Below are 19,250 nucleotides of genomic sequence, written 5' to 3'. Positions count from 1 at the left end.
TGTCACTTGCAGAGATGTGGGAGGCTCATGTGATGTCATTGAAGACCCTGGTATCAGAAACTCTGAGGTCTGAGAGGAATATGATCACCATTCTGTCAATACAAGTCGAAAGTTAGCCCTCAGGAAATTAATTTTGCTTTTAATTATGTTTTCAAGAGTGTCAATAGGGACTTTCCTTCGAGAGGTGAATGCAGATACGAATTTCAGAGGGAGTTTGTAGTTCTTTCAACAAGTTAAGCTTTTGGGCAAGAAAACTTAAAGAAGTGTTCCCACTAGAACACCTTACCCCCACTTTTTTTTTTGTAGAGTATGATGTTTGGTCTTTTAGCCCATCCATATGAATAAGTTAACAGAGGGGAGTGTTATTCCATAATCCATTTGCAAGCACTGAGATGCCAATCTGATTTAGTCCTGCAGCCTGGGCAGGTAGCTGAGTGCTTGGCTACAACCAGCTCAGTTCAACAGGCATGGGAACTTGGTCGGAGGGCAGGACTGGACTCGTGTCCTTGTGCCACAGTCACAGAGCTGGATTAACAGTCAGTTTGTTAGAATCCAGTCCAAATAACCAGAAAAAAAAAATCAACCCAGTGGGAGTTGGAAGATCTGACCTCTCTTGCTATCCTGAAACACTGGTCCGTCCTTCAGACACATTGAGCTTTTCAGTAGACCAGAGAAGTAGCAAGCCAGGGAGATCAGAAGAAGAGAACAGGGAGGGGAGAAATACCCCCAAACAGCTGGTTGCCTACTTGTAGCGTCCAGCTCCAGGGAAAACAACAGATGGGAGGTTTAGTATGTTACAGCAGAAATCCAGCTATGAAACCCATCTCATCCCCCTTGAGGATAGTAGTTTCTGTAACTCACTGTTTTCATGGTTGTTGCAGGTGACACCTTCTGCCTCTGAGGTATTAAGATCAAATGTATCTAATCGTAGCAGAAATAATTTCCTCATTAGGGTGTCATAACACAGTCTGATGATGGAAGGAAAATTAGATATTTTAAGGAGCGTGAGAAGTTTGTGGGCAGTTACGAGACGCGTGTCTTGAATTAGACAAGTGATTTAAATGTTTGCACGAAGTCAGGGGATTTCCTCTTCCAGCAGTGGTCATCACTGTGATTGTTAGATGTATCTGCTGGAGATGGAACGAGTGAAACAACAAACATGGCAGAAATTGCATGGCTGACTGAGCTTTGTGAGTTCACCTTCACAGGAAGGAATCACTACATCCCGTTCATCCTGCTCTCATTTTCTGAACCTAGAGCCATGCGAGTCCAGCAGGACAGAGGTTTAATGCCAGCAGCACCTGTGTTTTGAATACTGTCTGTAAGAAAGCGCTAGAAAGTCAAATCCTCATTCAGATTTTTTTTGTTTTCCGTGGCTGTTGTTGCAGAAACTGGAAGAGAAGTTCCGGCTGAACAGGCGAGAGCTGATCGCCTTCGAGTTCCCAGTGCTGGTGGCCTTGGAGTTCGCTCTCCACCTTCCTGAGCACGAGGTGATGCCGCACTACAGACGCTTAGTGCAGAACTCCTAGCACTGGCTGCCCTGCGGGGAAGGAGCTCCTGACTGTTCCCGCTTGGCTCTCCCGAGCTGCAGTTACTACTGGAAATGCAAAATCAGACTCCTAAAACTTCACTCTCTCTCTCCCCACAAAACCAGTTTTTCCGGCAACATACAGGAAACACTGAGTCGACGTAAGGCTCTCAGCTTTGACAAATTCACATATTGCTACTTTCTCAAAGCAGGTGAAGACTGAGCTGTTGGTAAATGGTTGATGTGCTGAACCTGGGTGGTGAGTGACCCTACCTGTGGGGACTACAGCTACAAAAGTAGGCAAAAATTAGAAAGTCAGCTCTTGCCACCCCTCTCTCCATCACACAAACCCTGGAAGCCCACGTAAGTGCATTCTCATAGCGCTTTTTCTACAGACCTGCTGCAACTTCCAAAAGGACTTCTTAACATTGTGGAAAAGCTTTTAAAGAGGATTCTCTTCACTGTGTCAAAAAAGAATGTGCCAATCTATTTTTGTATCAGCAATTGAAAGTGCACTTTCTCCTGTGGGGTGTTTGTGTGTGTACCTGTGTGTGTGTGCGTGTGTGACACCGAGCTGATCTCAGTCCAGGTGGTTGGCTTAGCTGTTTCCGAGTGGATCAGTTACCGATGGCGAAGATCAAGGTGACCTTACGTGTTTACTTCTTGAAAAACATAACTACTGGAAAAGTGGTAAATGGGATCATTTTTGGACACTTGGGGTTTTTTTTATTCTCTGATCTTTCCAATGTTGTACCTTTGAAAGGATTACACTACTACTACTACGAGAGAAGGATCAGCAACTGACCTTAAGTTTTCAGTCATGTTTATAAAGATGAAAGCATTAGTATGAGATTTCCATGTCTTGTTTTTTAAAAATATCTTGTGTTAAGCCACATGCATATTTTTAACCTTCGCACTTTTCCCACTGTGGAGATGGTTAGACTTGCACTCTGTAGTGTTGTATTTCTGTGCTCTATGTTAGAGTGCGTAATAAGCACATTTATTGTGCTCTATCTTAAAACAGTGTTTTATTAAAAAAAAAAAAAAGAGTAGGGCTCAGCAGTATAACAGGTGTCTTAAGGCTCCAACAGCAGGGGCATCAGCTATTACAGTTTTGGTTTTTAACTAGAGTTAACTGTGCAAAACCTAAAATCGGTGCCCGTTGAAGTTAGAGGTCCAGTTCCTTTAGGCATTTCAGTACTGGAGTTTTACAGTAAAGCTTCTCTCAGCTTCCCTGGTTCTGACTGGACACCCAGAAAGCTGGAGGGTTTCATCCAAGCTCCCCAGCGCTCCATACACACTAAGCTATTGCCATGCTTACGGACATCGTTCAATTGCTCTTATCCTGTGGGATTACACCCCTGTCCAATCTTCTCCTGTACTGGTTCACTTAACAAGTGTTGCCCTTGGCATGCCCCACACGGATCTGGTAAATCAAATACATTTATGGTATTTGCATAAAAATAAATCTCAGCCAAGAGATTTTAGCTGAAGCCTTACCTCTCTAAGTTTGGGAGTGCTTGCTCAGAGCATGGAAAGGGCTTGTGAGCAGAACATAGAGAAGTGGGATGTACCAGAGGATGTAAACACACTAATGCTTACTTTCTTTTGCTCTTACTTTAATCAGTTGTATTATTTCCTTCAGTTAGGCCAAGAAACATCTAGTTTCTTTACCACCTTTGACTCTTTTAAATTCTAGTATGCAAAACGCCTGCATATGATTGCTCTATAGGATCTGGAAAGATTACACATGTCAGGACAAAGGGGTATTTGTTTGATGCTGTTGTTCTCCCTCCATTTAAAGGGGGAGGGTGACAATGCTAGCTTATAGTTATTATTAATACTTATCTAATTACTGATTAGATACATTCCAACAGGATTGGGGAGGAGGGGGTAAAGAGAGAACCGTGCACTTAACCTCCCCGCTGCAACACACACATCACTCGACCGGCTGCGGAGCGAGGGGAGGACAGGGCCCTCACTGGCACTCCTGCTCCCTCCTCATCCTCCTTCTCCCGGCCCCCATGCAGCCAAGGAGCAGAGAAGCCAAGAGCCTGATGTGTGCTCAGCACCTACAGCTGCCCTGCCAGTGTGTTCAGCCCAAAAAGGAGGTGTAGTGTTGACTTACAAGCCAAAAAGGTCTGCAGGTCTGTTAGAAGGGCTTCCATCCTTGGCTGCATCCCTTCCCACCAAAATCATGTATGTACATTCGAGATTCGCTTCTGATTGCAGAGATCTGTTTCTAATAGCGACCACTCAAGGCTAAGCAGAAGCTTTACTTTTCTGTAAAGGCTTCTACCTTTTGCTTTTGAGTCTGATTTTTTTATTTCTGTGTTGCTTTATAGTATTGCAGGGAAAAAGCAAATTGTGATTGCAAGATGCCGACTAAAGAATGACAGTCTTACAGTAGTCTTTAGAGACGCTATTGAATCACGCTGTCACATCTTTTGTCTTCTGTGCTGCTACCCAACCCTGATCTACAGTTTACACAGATTTCTGGGATGAAATCTGATTGCTGGAGACTTTCTGCTTTTTGTTGCTGTTCTTATTGGCTTGGGGGTGGGAAAACGTTTCCGAGTGATGTTCAGTTACAGTTTGAATGTGGAATAAACACTTACGATGGTGATGATGTTGCACTGTTCACTTAGGAACGTATATAAAGCCATATGATGCTAGGTCTCAGAGCACAAAGCTTGGTCAGTACGACTATGGTTAGGACAACAGGCAGGATTTGCCCCCCTTTTCTCCCCAACCCTGGGAAGATTCAAGCTGAAGTGGTAGAGAAAATACGTACCAAACAAAAAAAACCATGTTGATTGTTCGCCTTTGTCTTACATGGTAATGAGTGTTGATTTACAAATGATTTTAGGTTCAACTTTAAATAGTTGGGGAAAATAATCCATTCCATATCACTTGTTCTGTTTTGAAATTATATACCGTACACTCTACCATGCAGAGTTTATTCCTTTTCTAAAAAAGAATAAATAAAAGTTTAAAAAAAAGACGAAAAACCGAGGCTCTTTTTCATTGGTGACAACATGTCAAAGTATTCTGTTCTCCCATGTCTATGTGTCAAATGGTTTTGGGTTTTTTGTTCCTCTGCGACATAAAGCTGCTTATTAAATAAGCCAATGGTGGGATTTTGCAGAGTCCCCACTTCCTCCAGCCAAGATCTTCACTTTCGTCTTCTGAAACCACTGGTTTTTTTGGTTTGTTCTTTTCTAAGCTCTTCTTTTTGGCAGCACCTCCTCCTCCTGGATCTGCCAGGCCCTGGTTCTCCCAGTCCAAACTGTCAGTGTGCAGAAGGATGAGGCACAAGCAGACTGCTCAGCAATGCCCCTGTTTTGTGACTCCTTGTTCACTGGAGAATATGGGATATACCACTTCAGTCCAGGTGTTAGTAAAATTTACAACTGGCCCCTGTACCAGTTGTAGCTTACAAGCAGTCGCTTCTGCTTGAGAGGACAAAAGTTCAATTTTGGACATTCACGAGTGTGCACACGACCAAATTATCCACCACCTGTTGGCATTCAAGCTATTTTTCTCCCCTAAATCAAACACTTAGGTGGGCCTAGGTAGGCCAGATGGTGTTGACAAACAGCATCCATTTATTTAGCATTTTCATTCCACTCTAATAAAGATGTGCTAGAGGTTTGGCTCCCCACCTCAACCTACCTCTAGCCATATTTGTAGCCATTTGAACATCAGCTGGATTTACACAGGTCTCAGAACACAGAAATATAAGGAAGACGCTTTAGTAATCACTTTCTGAAACTACTCACTTACAAGCAGTGACTTCCTTGGGATAGTCTGTAATGTCTTTAAATGAGAGAACTTCAGCTAATTGCTCCTGCCCCATCATATGTAGCTCACAGCATAAGCCCTTTTCTGGAAGCAGTGAGGAGTAGTTTGGCAGGAGACGATAACACCTTCCCACGACCCTAAAGGATTTTGGCACCAGGCCCCAAATAAACATAAAAAAAAAAAAAACCTGAGAAAAGGAAAAAAAGGTAACAGCGGTTTAGCAAAGTGATAGACTGAGTAATCACAGCAACGATGCCACCACCACTAGCTGAGGCTAAATCTGTCCCAAGTTGCATGTTTGGGGAGGGGAGAAAAAGGTATGGGAGGTGAATTTGACCTTAATTGGTTCATCTTATATTTTAAACTTTGTAGTGAAGGAGTGAAAAAAAAAAACAATTAGGAAGAAGGGAATTCAGGTGCATCCCTTCAAAGAAACATGTACACAAGCAAAAAGGTCTTTCTGAAACCCTGAATGTTGTTCCTTCCCACCAACTTTGCTGTGAGCCCACAGACCCAAAGTCTCCCTGCCTCAGCCTGGAGCCTGCTGGTCCAGATGAGCTCAGAGAAGAGCTTTTCAGTCACTGTAAACCAAAAATTGCCTTGCCCAGACCCCCCAAGGGCAAACACCAGGATCAACAGTGAGAAGTAATGTTTCCAGTGTGCTGCTGGGAAAGAGCAGACACTGTGATCCTGGAAAACGGCCTGTATGCCTTCAAAGCAAGGCAGGGGGGGACCAAGAAGTTGCTGCTGATTTGGGTAGCTTAATGAGTGCTAAATATTGGCTTCCATCAGAAATTAATTTACTTTTTGTATGCATTCCTCTAGCCTGTCATACAACCCTTTCCATAAGCTTACTGAGCATCATCTCAAACCAGCTAGGAACCTCTGCTACACTGTTTAGACAGATGCTCCAGGGCTTAATGCCTCACACCAGAAGAAGCCTTCCAGTTTGTGAGTGAAGTTCAATGGTGACTAATTTATAACTTCTTGAACTCATATCAGTATTTAATCTAACCTGAAACCGAAATATTTCTGCATGGGAACTAGGAGGTGGGTGGGTCCTCCATGGCAGCAGGTATTCTTAACAAAGGTCAGGTGTCTAGTTAGACAAGATACTGAAAGGAGAAAGGAGAGGTGAAAATAATCCTCTTCCAAGAGCTTCAAAGTGCAGTGGCGTGTTGCCTTAGCTAATGCTAGAAGGTACCTCCATTGAGGAAGTTGTCCAAGCCAGGCTTCCAGAACCACCAACACGAGGTCGAAACCTACACTTTTTCAGTTCACCAGCACCAATGAGCCAGCCTTTATACTCTTCTTCCCAACACATACAGACATGAAGGTCAAGATTCCTCTTCCCCATTGCTTCCCCCCACCAACAGCTGGAGGGTTTTTACTTTGAGAGTTGACTGGGAGAGCAAGAGGATGACCAGGCAGAAGGGCAGCCTAATAAGCCTGGTTTATTTACAATCCAGTATTAAATCCCGGTGTTCACAAGCAGAGCATTGTTTACCAGGAATGGATTCTGTTCAGTGATTTAGGAAATGGAATATTGGGATTTTCTTTTAGTTTTTCAGCGCCTGTAAAGACTGGAGCCTTCCAGCAAGAAAGGTTTGGAGACACCTATGCTACCTCAAGCCACCCATTTCTTCTCTGCTGCTCTGCTACCGTCTTGCAAGGAGCACGGGTGGCAGTCTGGGCTGGTACAGCAGCACATTCATGACTCCCTGAGCTCCTCCACACCTCAATATGGTCCTGACTAAACAGCCGCCCAGGGTGGGGAGGGGAGATAACGCTCCGGGAAGAGACTCGGGAGGATTGCCGAGAATCACAGGCTGAGGTGCTGCTCGGGGGAGGGAGGAACCGTTCATGAAATTATAAACAAGCACTGGGAGTCTGCAGTTACCATGGGTATTTTCTGCTGGCAATTGAAGAAGCCCGATTGTATTTTTTGGTTTAAAAAGATAAAACCTAATATAGAAACATAGTGGCTGTGAAGTTCAAAAAATACATTAAAAAGCTTTTATTTCTGAACTGCTCTCATCCCTTTCAGAGCAAAAATGATGGAATTGCTACCATTCCAGCCGGATTAACAGCTTAGATCATGCTGTTTCCCCAGTCCCTCCCCACTTGCCAGCAGCTGGATGTCCCTGCAGAACACCACACGTGTGAACACCCCTAACCAGAGGCATGAACCTCTTGCACTTTCCTCATGTCCTGCCACTTCCGTGGGTGAGAGCACAATCAAACTGCCATGTGCCATCCCTTTTAATCCGGAAAGGTATGAAGTCTGTCGTCATTGCAGGGCAGGAACACATGGTGGGTCTGGCTTCCAACTGCATACCTTGGCTACCTCTTGGTTGCGTGTTAAGACCTGGCTGTGCACCCACCCACCACATGTTCAGCCTTCCTTCAAAAGGAAACCCACAGCACTGGCAAGGAGTGAAAGGGGCCTTCACCACATTTGTCCACATGAGCATCCCATGAGGAAAAGGGGGAACTGAGGCATGTTAAAGTCATATTCACCTAAAGAAAGGAGAATTGAAGCAATGACTACCCACTCATCATCATCATCATCATCATCATCTTCATCTGCATCATCATGTCTTCTGAAGAAAAGGATCTCTTCTTCCATAATCTGTGAGAGGTCGAGAGAGGTTCTCCTCCCCCTCTACTCTGCCCCGGTGAGACCGCATCTGGAATATTGTGTCCAGTTCTGGGCACCTCAATTCAAGAAGGACAGGGAACTGCTGGAGAGAGTCCAGCTCAGGGCAACAAAGATGATTAACGGAGTGGAGCATCTCCATTATGAGGAAAGGCTGAGGAAGCTGGGTCTCTTTAGCTTTGAGGAGACTGAGAGGTGACCTCATTAATGTTTATAAATATATAAAGGGTGAGTGTCACGAGGATGGAGTCAGGCTCTTCTCGGTGACAACCAATGATAGGACAAGGGGTAATGGGTTCAAACTGGAACACAAGAGGTTCCACTTAAATTCGAGAAGAAATTTCTTCTCAGTGAGGGTGCCAGAGCACTGGCACAGGCTACCCAGGGAGGCTGTGGAGTCTCCTTCTCTGAAGACATTCAAAACCCACCTGGACAGGTTCCTGTGTAACCTTATCCAAGTGTTCCTGCTCTGGCAGGGGGATTGGACCAGATGATCTTTTGAGGTCCCTTCCAATCCCTGAAATTCTGTGATTCTGTGTGATTCTGTGACTAAATGGGCACAGAACAGCATGACTGAAATACAATCACTAGCAACTTACCTTCTGCCCCCAAGGCCAAAAGTGAGCTATTCAAGAGTGCCAGGTCTATGATCTGGCCTCCCATGATGCAACCCACCAACTACCTGCACTGTAGCTCCTCATGGAGCATAAGCATTTTAAGAAAATATCTAAGTATGATTTAGATGTTTCAGATGGATGAAGTCCAACACATTTCATTTGCAAACATCAGGAAGTTGTTCCAATCTCCGTCTCTGCTAGCTGTGAATGTTTTTTCTAGCCAAAACTGGACCAACTCATAAGCAATTCCAGGGCATTTACATGCACTCTGTGCTCAATATTTGATGCCTTCTTCTGGAGCAACACCCTCCCAGCTATCTTGAAACATCCTCCAGCGAGCAGCAGAGACTGAATGCCCATCAGTATTTCCGTGGGCAACCAGTGGAGTGTATGAGGCATTGCATTCAAATGTACTCTCTGAGGAACATTCCAGGTATCACAGTTTAAATTATGGATCATGTAGATGGATTAAGAATCATGAAATCACATTCTCTCTTTTATTCCTTGTTAGCTGCTTTTCACTTGACCGCTGCTGTTTAGGTGGGGTTTTTCTTTATTTTGTTTCTTCGTTCCTCTTGGTTCACCTTTTATTATGTCAGTAAATGCAAAGATAAGCAGGAAGAAGCTTGTGCAGTAGTGGGAGTTGGGTCTGGCTGACTCTTCCACATGGTGTACCCCGAGCTGCAGACTCCACCCTTTGTCTGATTCATTTTAAAAGCCTGCTGTGTCCATTAATGGAAAATTGGAGTCTGTTCAGGCTGTGATGGTCCAGGCTATCCATGGGCAGGAAAATGGAAAATTTCAGATTAAAGCTGCAGGAGGTCAGGAAGAAAAATACCTGGTGAATTTAATTGATGGTGGCAGCACAATTATTAAGGACAAATTTTAAAGAAATGGCAGTCTGTGACCCAAAGCAGCTCCTTGGTTAGGAAGATAAAGAAGGGTACCATGAAAGTCTTTAAGGCCACAGGGATGAAAAATCTAAATATTCCTCACCAGTAGGAAGTTCAGACACTTTGCAGAATTGATCTTTTGAACATATACGATAGGACATTGATCGCCATGACGTTAAATTTGCTAACCACCCAACTTATTCTCTCCTTAACTACTTATAGACCTGAGACATATCTGATAACACTTGGGCTTTCTCCACTCACTTTTGTACTCATCACTAAGTTTGAGAAAGTGAAAGGAGGCTCAGGGACATCACTCTGTAGTTTCATTAAAATAAGCAGCTGAGTAAAGGGAAGAAGGCACTGCAGCAACCTTCACTGAAGATCTCATCAGACATTAGAAAAGCCCATGAAGGCACATGGAAACCCATCCACACTGGGTTGCTGCTGCCCAGAGAGCAGAAGCCAGTAAATTGACATTTCAAAGGGCAACTGAACTTAGGTCGTAGCAATGGGGTTCTTAAGGGGAAAAATAGGTAAATAAAAAGCTGGAAAACCACGTTGAATTGCTGCTCTTAAACCTGCTGATCGATTTAATTACAATACTGCCCTCATATTATTTTCTTTTTTTCAGTGAACAGTGTAGCAATAAAGTAAAAGAAATATTTATTTTTAGTATAATTGTAACTATGGTTACTTACATAAGACTACTATAGAAAATAAGAGGATATGAAACCAATATAATGACACGGAACCTTAATGGATTCTACACCAAAAATACCCCAAAACCTTAAAGAATGTTCCAGCTGAAATCTCATGCCATGGGCTTGGTTTCTTGTTTGTTTTTAAACTATCACATGGAAAATGAAGATAGAATTCTATAGCAGGAATATATTTTTGGAATGGTCAAAAATATTTCAGAGCACTTTGTACCTTCCTATTAAGGAAAGATGGTCGAACCTCCAGCCTATGAAAGAATTTGTCATGAAGTGAGTTCATGAAGTCTCTCAGAGAGACCAACGTGAAAGACATTGCCTATTTAAGAGTATGTTCCCATTTCTCCTTTCCCTGAGAAAAACATAAGAACTTGCAAAACCCTTCCAGTCTTTACCTTTGGATGAAACAACTGAGCGGACTGGGAGCTGATGCAATATTCCATTATTTTCCTTCTCCTAGCTGCAGTCACAGGCTAAGACATTCCCACCAGCACAACCATCTGTTTAAGGGAGCTTTACCTAGGCCAAAGCCCATGTGCAGTGAACAGAGTATCATAACTGACTGATAAACAAATTTAATCTGCGTCAGTTTAAAAGAAGATGTGCTTTATTAAATCACAGTGCGGAACACTGTGATAGACCCAAGTTTCCTCTAGTCTGGAAAACTCTCCCTGTTTTCCCCTGGGCTGCTGAAGGCCCAGACACTGGCAGCAAGAGGTTACACAACCATCTCGGCTGTTTTCCACTGCATTGACTCCTTTAAAACAGACTTCCATGGTTTCAAAGAGGAGTTCAAACCAGAATGGTGCCCTTGCATCACATTTTCATAAACAAGAAGAGTGAAAAACACAAGAGAGATTTTGAAGGGAAAGGGGAACTTACTGTCTATCTTTTACACCAGTTTCTGTAGCAGGAGGTTAAGGGTTCCTCTGTGAAAATTTTCAGTGGTGCTGCTTTTGCAATTCAGCATTAGCTCTGGTGAACCACACTGCTTTTCTCCAAAGATTTCTGAATCACCGTGGGTTTGTTTTATGGGTTTGTTTGTTTGTTTTAACCCAAAAGAAAACACTATAGTTGAGGTTTTTTCCATTTGAGGGGCTGTGGTAAGCAACTTACCCATACAACATGGCTATTCACAACATGAGCCATTCAATTCGTTGCTCAGCAATTTTAATATTCCACTTTGAATACAGCTGAGCCACATGAAATTCTGTTGTGTAAGGCTCCCCTTGAAAATAGAGATTTATTTTCTTTGGTTACAGCTCATCGAGTCTTGAGGCTACAACCATCTGTGTTAATCTGCACAGTCTATTCTTATTCATCATCAGTAATAAGCCCAAGGAGCAACCATGCTGAAGACAGTATGAACAGACAAGTCTAATAAAGAAATAAAAGCTGCCTTACTGAAATTTTTAGCTTCTGTGTCTATCCTACATCCTAATTCTCTGAATATAACTGGAGACATTAAATGAGAGAAAACAATTAACTTTGCCCTGAAGGAGCATAATGTTTGAAAGAAAGTTCAGTGCTGTTTTCTGAGTAGCCATCACCGGAGTGATTTGCAGATCTGAGTCGTAGGCAGTGGGACAGCAAGAAGCAGGATGAGAAGAACTTGGGCGCTGCTTTCTTCTGCCCACTAAAATTTATCGTGCCTCTTACACTACAGCTATCGGGGTGTTCTCCACAAACTGCTAAAGTTTGCTTCACAAGTAGATGAAGTCATTCAACTGCTGGAAAGCGAGATCCAGGGTAATGCCTGCAGAGTCACACGCAACTTTACCTCTAGCTTGGTCTCCAGTGACGCCAAAATGGGGTTGGCATTTCTGTCATTCAGCTTAAATGAGGAAACTCACTGTAAGGGCTGATCACACTGAGCAACCCTGGCAACACGCTGATGATCTTTTTGCTGGTATTGGACTGCCTGCAGGGTTGCAGACTTCTAGGGAGGGAGGGTCTCAATTAAATATTTTCTGACTGCTCTAACCTGAATTTAATTCATCCGCTAACTTGTCAGCTTGTGGAGGTAACTGGTATGAAGGCACAGGGACCCCTCCCTTTAGAAGGCAAAGAACAGACTGATTTCTATTAAGGGAGAAGTGACTCCTTGAGAGAAGTTTTCCATGGCTTGTTTGAAGCCAAAGCTCATTCCTTGATGTTCCAGAACGTGTTTGACAGAGGAACAGCAAAAACCCCTGCTGGTTCCCATCTCTAGCCAGGGCTAGAGGGGACGATTAGCCAGAGCGGCTTAGTCTCAACAGCTTTCAAAGGAAGGTTTGAGAAATATTTGCCTTGCAGTGTTTCCTACCCCAGTCCATGAATCCTTTATGCTTTCGTGCTGTGACTGCTAATTACTGCAGCCTAGTTCTTGCAGTGGGTATTTTCAAATCTCCAAAACACTTCTGCTCAACAACAATTTCATGCTTGAGCCACAGTCCTCTTAGCAGGAACTTTAACCCACTTGTTAATCTGTCTGGTGTTAGTGATGCCCCTTCTGCAACCAGGTATGGCAAGTGGCATTTCCAGCTCTCCACCTTTCCTTTCCATCTTCATTGTCTAATGACTCAATGAACGTAACTCCAAACTACCAGTTCCTCAGTCTGAATATCCATTTCCTCCAAACAACATCAGTGCCTTCTCCTTATCAGCTGGGGTTGTGCTGGAGGTTGGTTTTATCCAGCCAGCTTGCCTCTGGTCGGCATTAATGTTACCCAGGTTTGCAAGGTGCTGCATGCCTGCAACTCCAGCATCAACAAACCTGTTGGCACACCAACTTTCCTCCTCATCATCATCAAGGGGTACAGAAATCAGAAGTTTAAGCATAAACATGGATCAAGGTCCTAGAGGAAAATGGGCCTTTCATCTGCTTCCCAGGGTACTTGGACCAACACAAGTCTTAGGGTAGATCAACCACCTCTTCCTCAGCTTCATCTGTAGAAGCACAAGTTTGCCACCATCTCAAAATACTTGTGAGGAGTCATGAAAGGTATGGAACTGCCGATAGCAAACAGTAATAAGAAAAGCTCAAGCACTCTCAGCTCCTGACATTACGCAGCCTCTCTTACAGTCACGTCTGCAAATGCCATTAGGGGATTTCATCCTTTGCCAGGTGGTTTTTCGAGAAGATTGCACTCATTTTACGATACATAAAACCATGTGCTTTGCTTTTCTATGCAGGTACAAGCTGGCAATTGGGCAAGTTCTGAGCTATATGTTTTTAAACCTTAATGGCAGAGCATGAGACAAAAATATTCTAAGTTTGCTCTCAGTGTGGTTTTTGAAGAGATTTTTGTATACCATCAAATCAAGAAGTTCACATGCCAGCTGGCTCCTCTCATTTTCTGGAAGCCCAGACATTTATGAAAAGGTAGAAGAGCACTGTGTGACTGCTTTCCATCCCAGACAGTAGGGAAGAGGTACACTCCTGATCAAGAAGAGACAGCACAACTTTTTCACCTGCATCCCTCCAAAAAATAATAGTCAATTTTCTAACAGAAATCAAAGCTTACACAATGCCACTTTCAAAGCATAGTTAAAAAAGGGTTAAGCTTCTCAGACAAGGCAATTAATATGGAAATAGTTACACAACCTTCATGAGCGCCTTTAATCCGTTTTTGGGACTAAACAGACATGTATTTGTAATATATCCGAATTTAAAAAACAAAACAACAACAACAAAAACACACACACAAAAAAAATCCCCCTATGAATAAGCAACACATTTTTCAGAAGCAAATCTCTTCCGATTTGATTTCCTCGTATGAAACTATTTTGGCCCCAACTCTTTTCAGTCCTGCCCCCAATCTCCTTTCCCTCACCCACACCTTCTCTTCAAACAAAATGAGCCTGTCCCTGTGTCTGTCGTCTGGAACAGGATTAAAGTTTCACACTGAGCCTGTCGCCTGGTTTGCGGTAGCAGATGATCTGTTTGAAAGCTGCTCATTCAGCTTCTGCTCCGGGCAAGGCAAATTTGCTACGGAGTTTTCTTCAACCCACCATCTCCTTTAGCTTACAGGGAAAACAAAGCTGGAGGAAACCTTTCCTCAGCGCTCAGCACAGCTCCCAGCAACTAACTTTTCTACAATATTTAATAAAAGCATCCTTTTCAAAACATATCCTATGTTGACATCACATTTCTTGAATTTTTCAGAGCTTGTTTTTTGAGATGGGGAAACAAGAACATAAATATATATACACTCATCCACCAACTCGGACATATGTGTTAAAAAGAGTAATAGTAAATCAGGACTCTATCCCCTACCAAGCTTTTTAATAGGTCTATTGCTTTTTAAAGTATAATTAAAAAAGCTTTTCCTATTGCTTCTTGCTAAGATCTCTTGTTCTGCAGACTTTCAGCTTCAGTATTAAACTGGTACTGAAAGCATGGCATAGATTCTCTTCCAACACAAAGCACAACAGCCACTCAGCAATAAGCAACAACAGAATCGCTTCAGTGGTGAGCATCAGGTTCATTTAATTAATTTAACAACATTTTCTGCTGGAAGCTATGTTGCAGCCGCCAGATCCACAAGACTGTTTTGAAACAGCATCGCTGCTGCCCGCGTTTTAGTAACTCACTTGTAGTCAATATCCATCAGCTTTAAAATTTCAGTCTTCTTTCCATGGCACTTGGCTTTAAGTAGAGGCTCCTTAGCACAAACACCAGCCACACACGAGCCTCTGCAGCAGATAATACAAGCCTTGCCACAAACCTATTACTTCAGCGAGATGAAAAAATAAGACATTTGAAAAATAAAAGTGTCAGCAAGACAAGATCAGAAAGGGTTTACATGATTCAGGACCATCTCTGTCTGAGTGGTTTTATCAAAACCAGTAGATAAGAAAACACCACAGTGGGACAGCCTCCAGGGACCTGCTGTCCTTCAGAAAGACTAGCACACTCTGACTTCTCTCTCTAGTCTGACATGGAGACAGTTCAAGAACTTAAATGACAGATACTGATAAAACCAGAAGTTCTACCAGCAGCTGAGATACAGACCTACTGTGTTGTAGTCAGGCAGTAATTAGTGGCTTTAATTAGTATCATTGAAAGTAAAGGAACTCCTCCTTAGAGCTGTGTGTTTCTCACTTTGTATCTTTGACTGACTGGAAAAAAGAACAATTAGATATAAATAATCCACCCTTTGCATGTTCATTCTCTAAATTACTAAACATAACTGTTCGCTAGTCTTGCAAGAGCCATCTTAAGCTTGAACTTCTGAGTTTTCCTCCTCATTGTAACAACCCCAAAGTACGTTTTTTACCAGGCACTACCCCTCCTTCTGAGGCAGGGCTGAACTAAAGCTCAGGTCTCTGCTTCCTCAGGAACCACCAAGGTTTGTTCTGCCCCATCCCCTCCAGCCACCAGTCTCCACAAGTGACCAGTCTGCGTCTGTCGTCCCCATGTCTCCCCCCGCCATAATCCCCTCCCTGTCTGGGGCTGTTTACTGCCAGGAACAGGGAGCCCAACCCACACCTCTTTGCATCTCTTCTCCCCAAAATACCACTGGCAGGAACACGCCCCTTCCCAAGAGCTCACCATTCCCAGGCCAACATCCCCACCCTAGCACTCACCACTGACAAAGGCACCACTTGTTCCAACAGCGAGAAGCCCACCAAAGGTCTCTCTCTCTGCAAACTCTTCCCTCGAGCAGGGTGAACCCTCTGCCGCTTGCTGCTGGGAAGGCCTGAGCAGCCCTTCGCTCGCCGGCTGCCACGCCAGACCCCGGCTCTGCTGTCACCTCTGCCACTGCCTGAGGAAGAAGGAAGCCAACCCATGCCATGAACACCTTGGGACAACTCTGAACATGCAGAAACAGATTTTGAGGGCCACAAAGCTCCCCTTCCACCCTCCTCTGAGTCTTTAGCAAGGCTGATGAGCCTTGTTTGTGCTGGTCTGCAGGAGTCATCCTCACCTGAAGCAGATCAGGTCAGAGGTTGCCTTTTCTTCCCAGCCGTGTTTGATAGAGGAGCCCAACTTCACTGTCAACTCTGCTTCCTCGATTTGGTTATGTGGCAATAAATTTAGACCTTACTTACATCAAGCAGAGTCTTAGAAGTGCAAGCATATTGCACTAAGGCACAAAAATGAAAGCAGAAGCAAACAGCTCAGTGTTGTTTAACATGCATGACGTTAAATAAAAAGGTAGTGTTCTTATTACGCAGGGAGATGCTAATTCAGCAGCTGAATTCCCCCAGAGCCAGCACGCTGCAGCCATTACTCCTAGCAATGTCTGATTTTCCAGCCTGAAAGGCCCTGAGGGTCTATGGCTGGCTGTGCCTTGGCTCACTGGGCATGAGGATGGGCTCAAGTCCCTGTGCCATGTGGTTCATGTTGGTTTCAGGACCAGTGCTCAAGTTCAAGCACAGGTTTCTTGCGCCTCTCGCTGCCTTTCTTCCCAAACCTGAGTTTTACCACCTGGCAAGAAAAGGGCTCACTCCAAACTCAAGCCAGAGCGTGACCCAGCCTACATGGACAACATGCAAGCATAAACAGACACCTTGCGATCAACTGGGATAAGCTTAGGTACAATACAGGTCAGACTACTTCTCTGAATTATCTTTTTTTAATTGAAAGCTTTTTTTTTTCTGAAAACCAATGAAAATTTACTTAAAACTTCTCAGTCATAGAAATAGACTGCAATCCTTTGTAAAACATACCTTCTTTGTTAAGCTATGGTGTTTTATTTGAAGTTTAAACATGGCTATACTTTAAAACCCATCTGGTGGAATTTGTTAGGTTGAAGCAGATATGCCTCTGCTAACTGTAGCCTTCTAAAAGCCACATGTCTTGCCTAGACTAGTCACCAGGGTTCCATCTAGAGAGAGCTGCACTTCCAGAGGGTCTTTCAGTCATATTAACACAGCAGTCTTTTCAAGAAGAATCATCTCTGTGAGGGCACCTCTCTCCTTCCATTGACTATGAAGGAAACTTTGTCAACTTAGATTAAGGTATTACTCTTTAGTTATCTAATGTCATGTGAGACAAGTCCCTCTACTCATTGAAGATTTGTTATCAAGCTCCTTTTACCATGTAGACCTTCTGCACCATATTATCAACTCATCATTTAATATTACTTCCACATAGATTGGTTTCCCAGGAACTAATATATCCAGACTAATTTCTAACAGCCATTAAGCAACCAGAAATGAAATTATTTTAAGAACTCTTGACATGAATTACCTTAGAGTCTTCATGACATTCAGTCAAGGTTCATAATCTTTGTTGCCTCTTGCAGTAATTTAAGAGACAAGCCACTGCTGGGAACATTATGTGTCCCTCCACCCCCTCCAGCTGACAAAAATTTGCGGAGTTCAAGAGAAATCTCAGAAAACGAGAGAGGAAAAAAATACACACAGAGCAACCACAACAGATACTGAGATTTATTGCTGATTTCCCCATTCTGCAAAGCTGTCAAACCACTGCAGATCCAGAAGGGGATTATCTCCAGACTCCCCATGGCCTCAGTCACCGTGTCAGTTCAGACGACGTGACTAGAGACCTGTGTGCAGCAGCTTGCTGCTTATGGAACAGTTGGAGACAAAAATCCATCCCTCCTGATCCTGAATTCATGGCAGGATCTGGGCTCTGACACTGTTTGGTACAACCTGCCGTCAGCTTCCACACAAAGAAACAGGGACATCCAGTGGGGAATGCTGCTTTTCCTGAGTTCCATTCCCTGTGCAAGAAGCTGCTCCTGAGAGGTTCTAGCACAGAGCCACCAGCATGAGACAGAACAGTTTTTCCTTTACCACATCAATCAGAAATAGTTTGTCTTCTGCTTTGAGGCAAAGGCCCCTAACCATCCTGCCAACTATGCTGCCCTCTTACCAGCACTATTAATAGCACAGTTTTTCTTTCTCAATAGAAAAACAATAGGTCTCTTTCCTTGTGTTTGGTTGCACTTCTTCATTCCTGCTGCCTCATTTTATTCATGATAGAGTCTCTAGGCTGCAAGTCAGCTCTTTCCCAGCTGGTGAGATCCGGTTCCTCTTTATGTGCCTGTCCTTTCAGTGTAAACAAGCAAAGCTTCTCCAACTCCACTGATCACAAGGCTGTAAACAAAGTATACCACAAATTTAGGATCATGCAAGTCCCCCTACTTCACACAATGGCAAACAGCACAACATTAAGAGAAAGGTATTGTTTTGTCTAAACACATCTAAACCTAGAGACAGTAACCCAGTGATTTTTTCATTTGCCTTACTGAGAAAAGGCTGAAACCAGCAATGTCGTCTTTAACTGATCTCACCAGAAACTACCCTTTCTATATTTTAGGTGCTATTCACATGAAAATCAACAGACAGAAATCTAGATGGAGAAGGTTGCACCTAGGTAAAAGAACAGCTGCACACCCATACACTAGCAAGAAGAGGAAAGGAAAGCAGGAAAGTTTGAACCTTATTAGGTTAATAATTCCCCCTTGCAATTTCTGTTTGTGTTGTGTTCTGTCCTGAAGTGATGAAGAGATATAAAGCCTAGGTTTTGGGAACTGAGGAAACAGGGAAAAATAATTTTGCTTTGGGGAGATCCCACTGGTAGTAGCAAGGTGGGTAGAATTCCCATGTTTGCTTCTGTTTGTGAGGAAACTGGTGAAAGAACCTGCCCCAGACAAAACAGCACTAATGCTTCCCTCCAAGACTCAGGCTAGAAGCAGGGCTCCAAATCAGGATGAATGGTTTTACAAACAAAAGCCATTCATTGAAATAAGCTGTCAACACATTCAACCCGTGCAACAGTTAATAATCCCCAAATCTCCTCTGCTATCTATCCTAGCTGACAGGAATATGGTAGGATACCAACTCCTCTCCCCTTTTATAACAGTGCAAAGCTGAGTGTACAGACTTTTCATCTTAGCCTCATGGCTTAGTGAGTTTATGAAACAGGAAAGCTCCTTAATGAACAGACTTCTGTTAAGTTCATTTGTAAGAGGGCGCTTTTTTTTCTTGGAAAAAAACCCCAACATGTAAAGCTGAAGGCTCTCTGGTCTTTAACAGCATTATATTCGCTTAAATCTTACCTTTGGTGAGCTGTTT

General features: G+C 43.4%; 2 protein-coding genes across 8 annotated transcripts in view; one reads left to right on the top strand and one right to left on the bottom strand.

Annotated features, from left to right (window-relative positions):
• Positions 1-4,539, top strand: part of CABLES1 (Cdk5 and Abl enzyme substrate 1) — a 75,724-nt gene extending 71,185 nt beyond the window's left edge. For all 5 annotated transcript variants that reach the window (XM_065830263.2, XM_065830261.2, XM_071804193.1 and 2 more), the window contains one exon: positions 1,389-4,539. In XM_065830263.2, coding sequence (XP_065686335.1) covers positions 1,389-1,529 — 141 coding nt within the window. In that variant the 3' untranslated portion in view covers positions 1,530-4,539. The remainder of the gene's footprint in view (positions 1-1,388) is intronic.
• Positions 1-19,250, bottom strand: part of TMEM241 (transmembrane protein 241) — a 93,837-nt gene that overhangs the window by 19,338 nt on the left and 55,249 nt on the right. For 2 of the 3 annotated variants that reach the window (XM_065830265.2, XM_065830266.2), the window contains one exon: positions 17,583-18,269. The exons of the other annotated variant lie outside the window; for it this stretch is intronic. In XM_065830265.2, coding sequence (XP_065686337.1) covers positions 18,225-18,269 — 45 coding nt within the window. In that variant the 3' untranslated portion in view covers positions 17,583-18,224. Of the gene's footprint in view, positions 1-17,582; positions 18,270-19,250 lie in introns of those variants that run through there. 3 annotated transcript variants of the gene reach the window in all.

Source organism: Patagioenas fasciata, chromosome 2 (genome assembly GCF_037038585.1).
Source record: "Patagioenas fasciata isolate bPatFas1 chromosome 2, bPatFas1.hap1, whole genome shotgun sequence".
Taxonomy (NCBI): domain Eukaryota; kingdom Metazoa; phylum Chordata; class Aves; order Columbiformes; family Columbidae; genus Patagioenas; species Patagioenas fasciata.
This window is presented reverse-complemented; position numbering and strand designations above follow the sequence as displayed.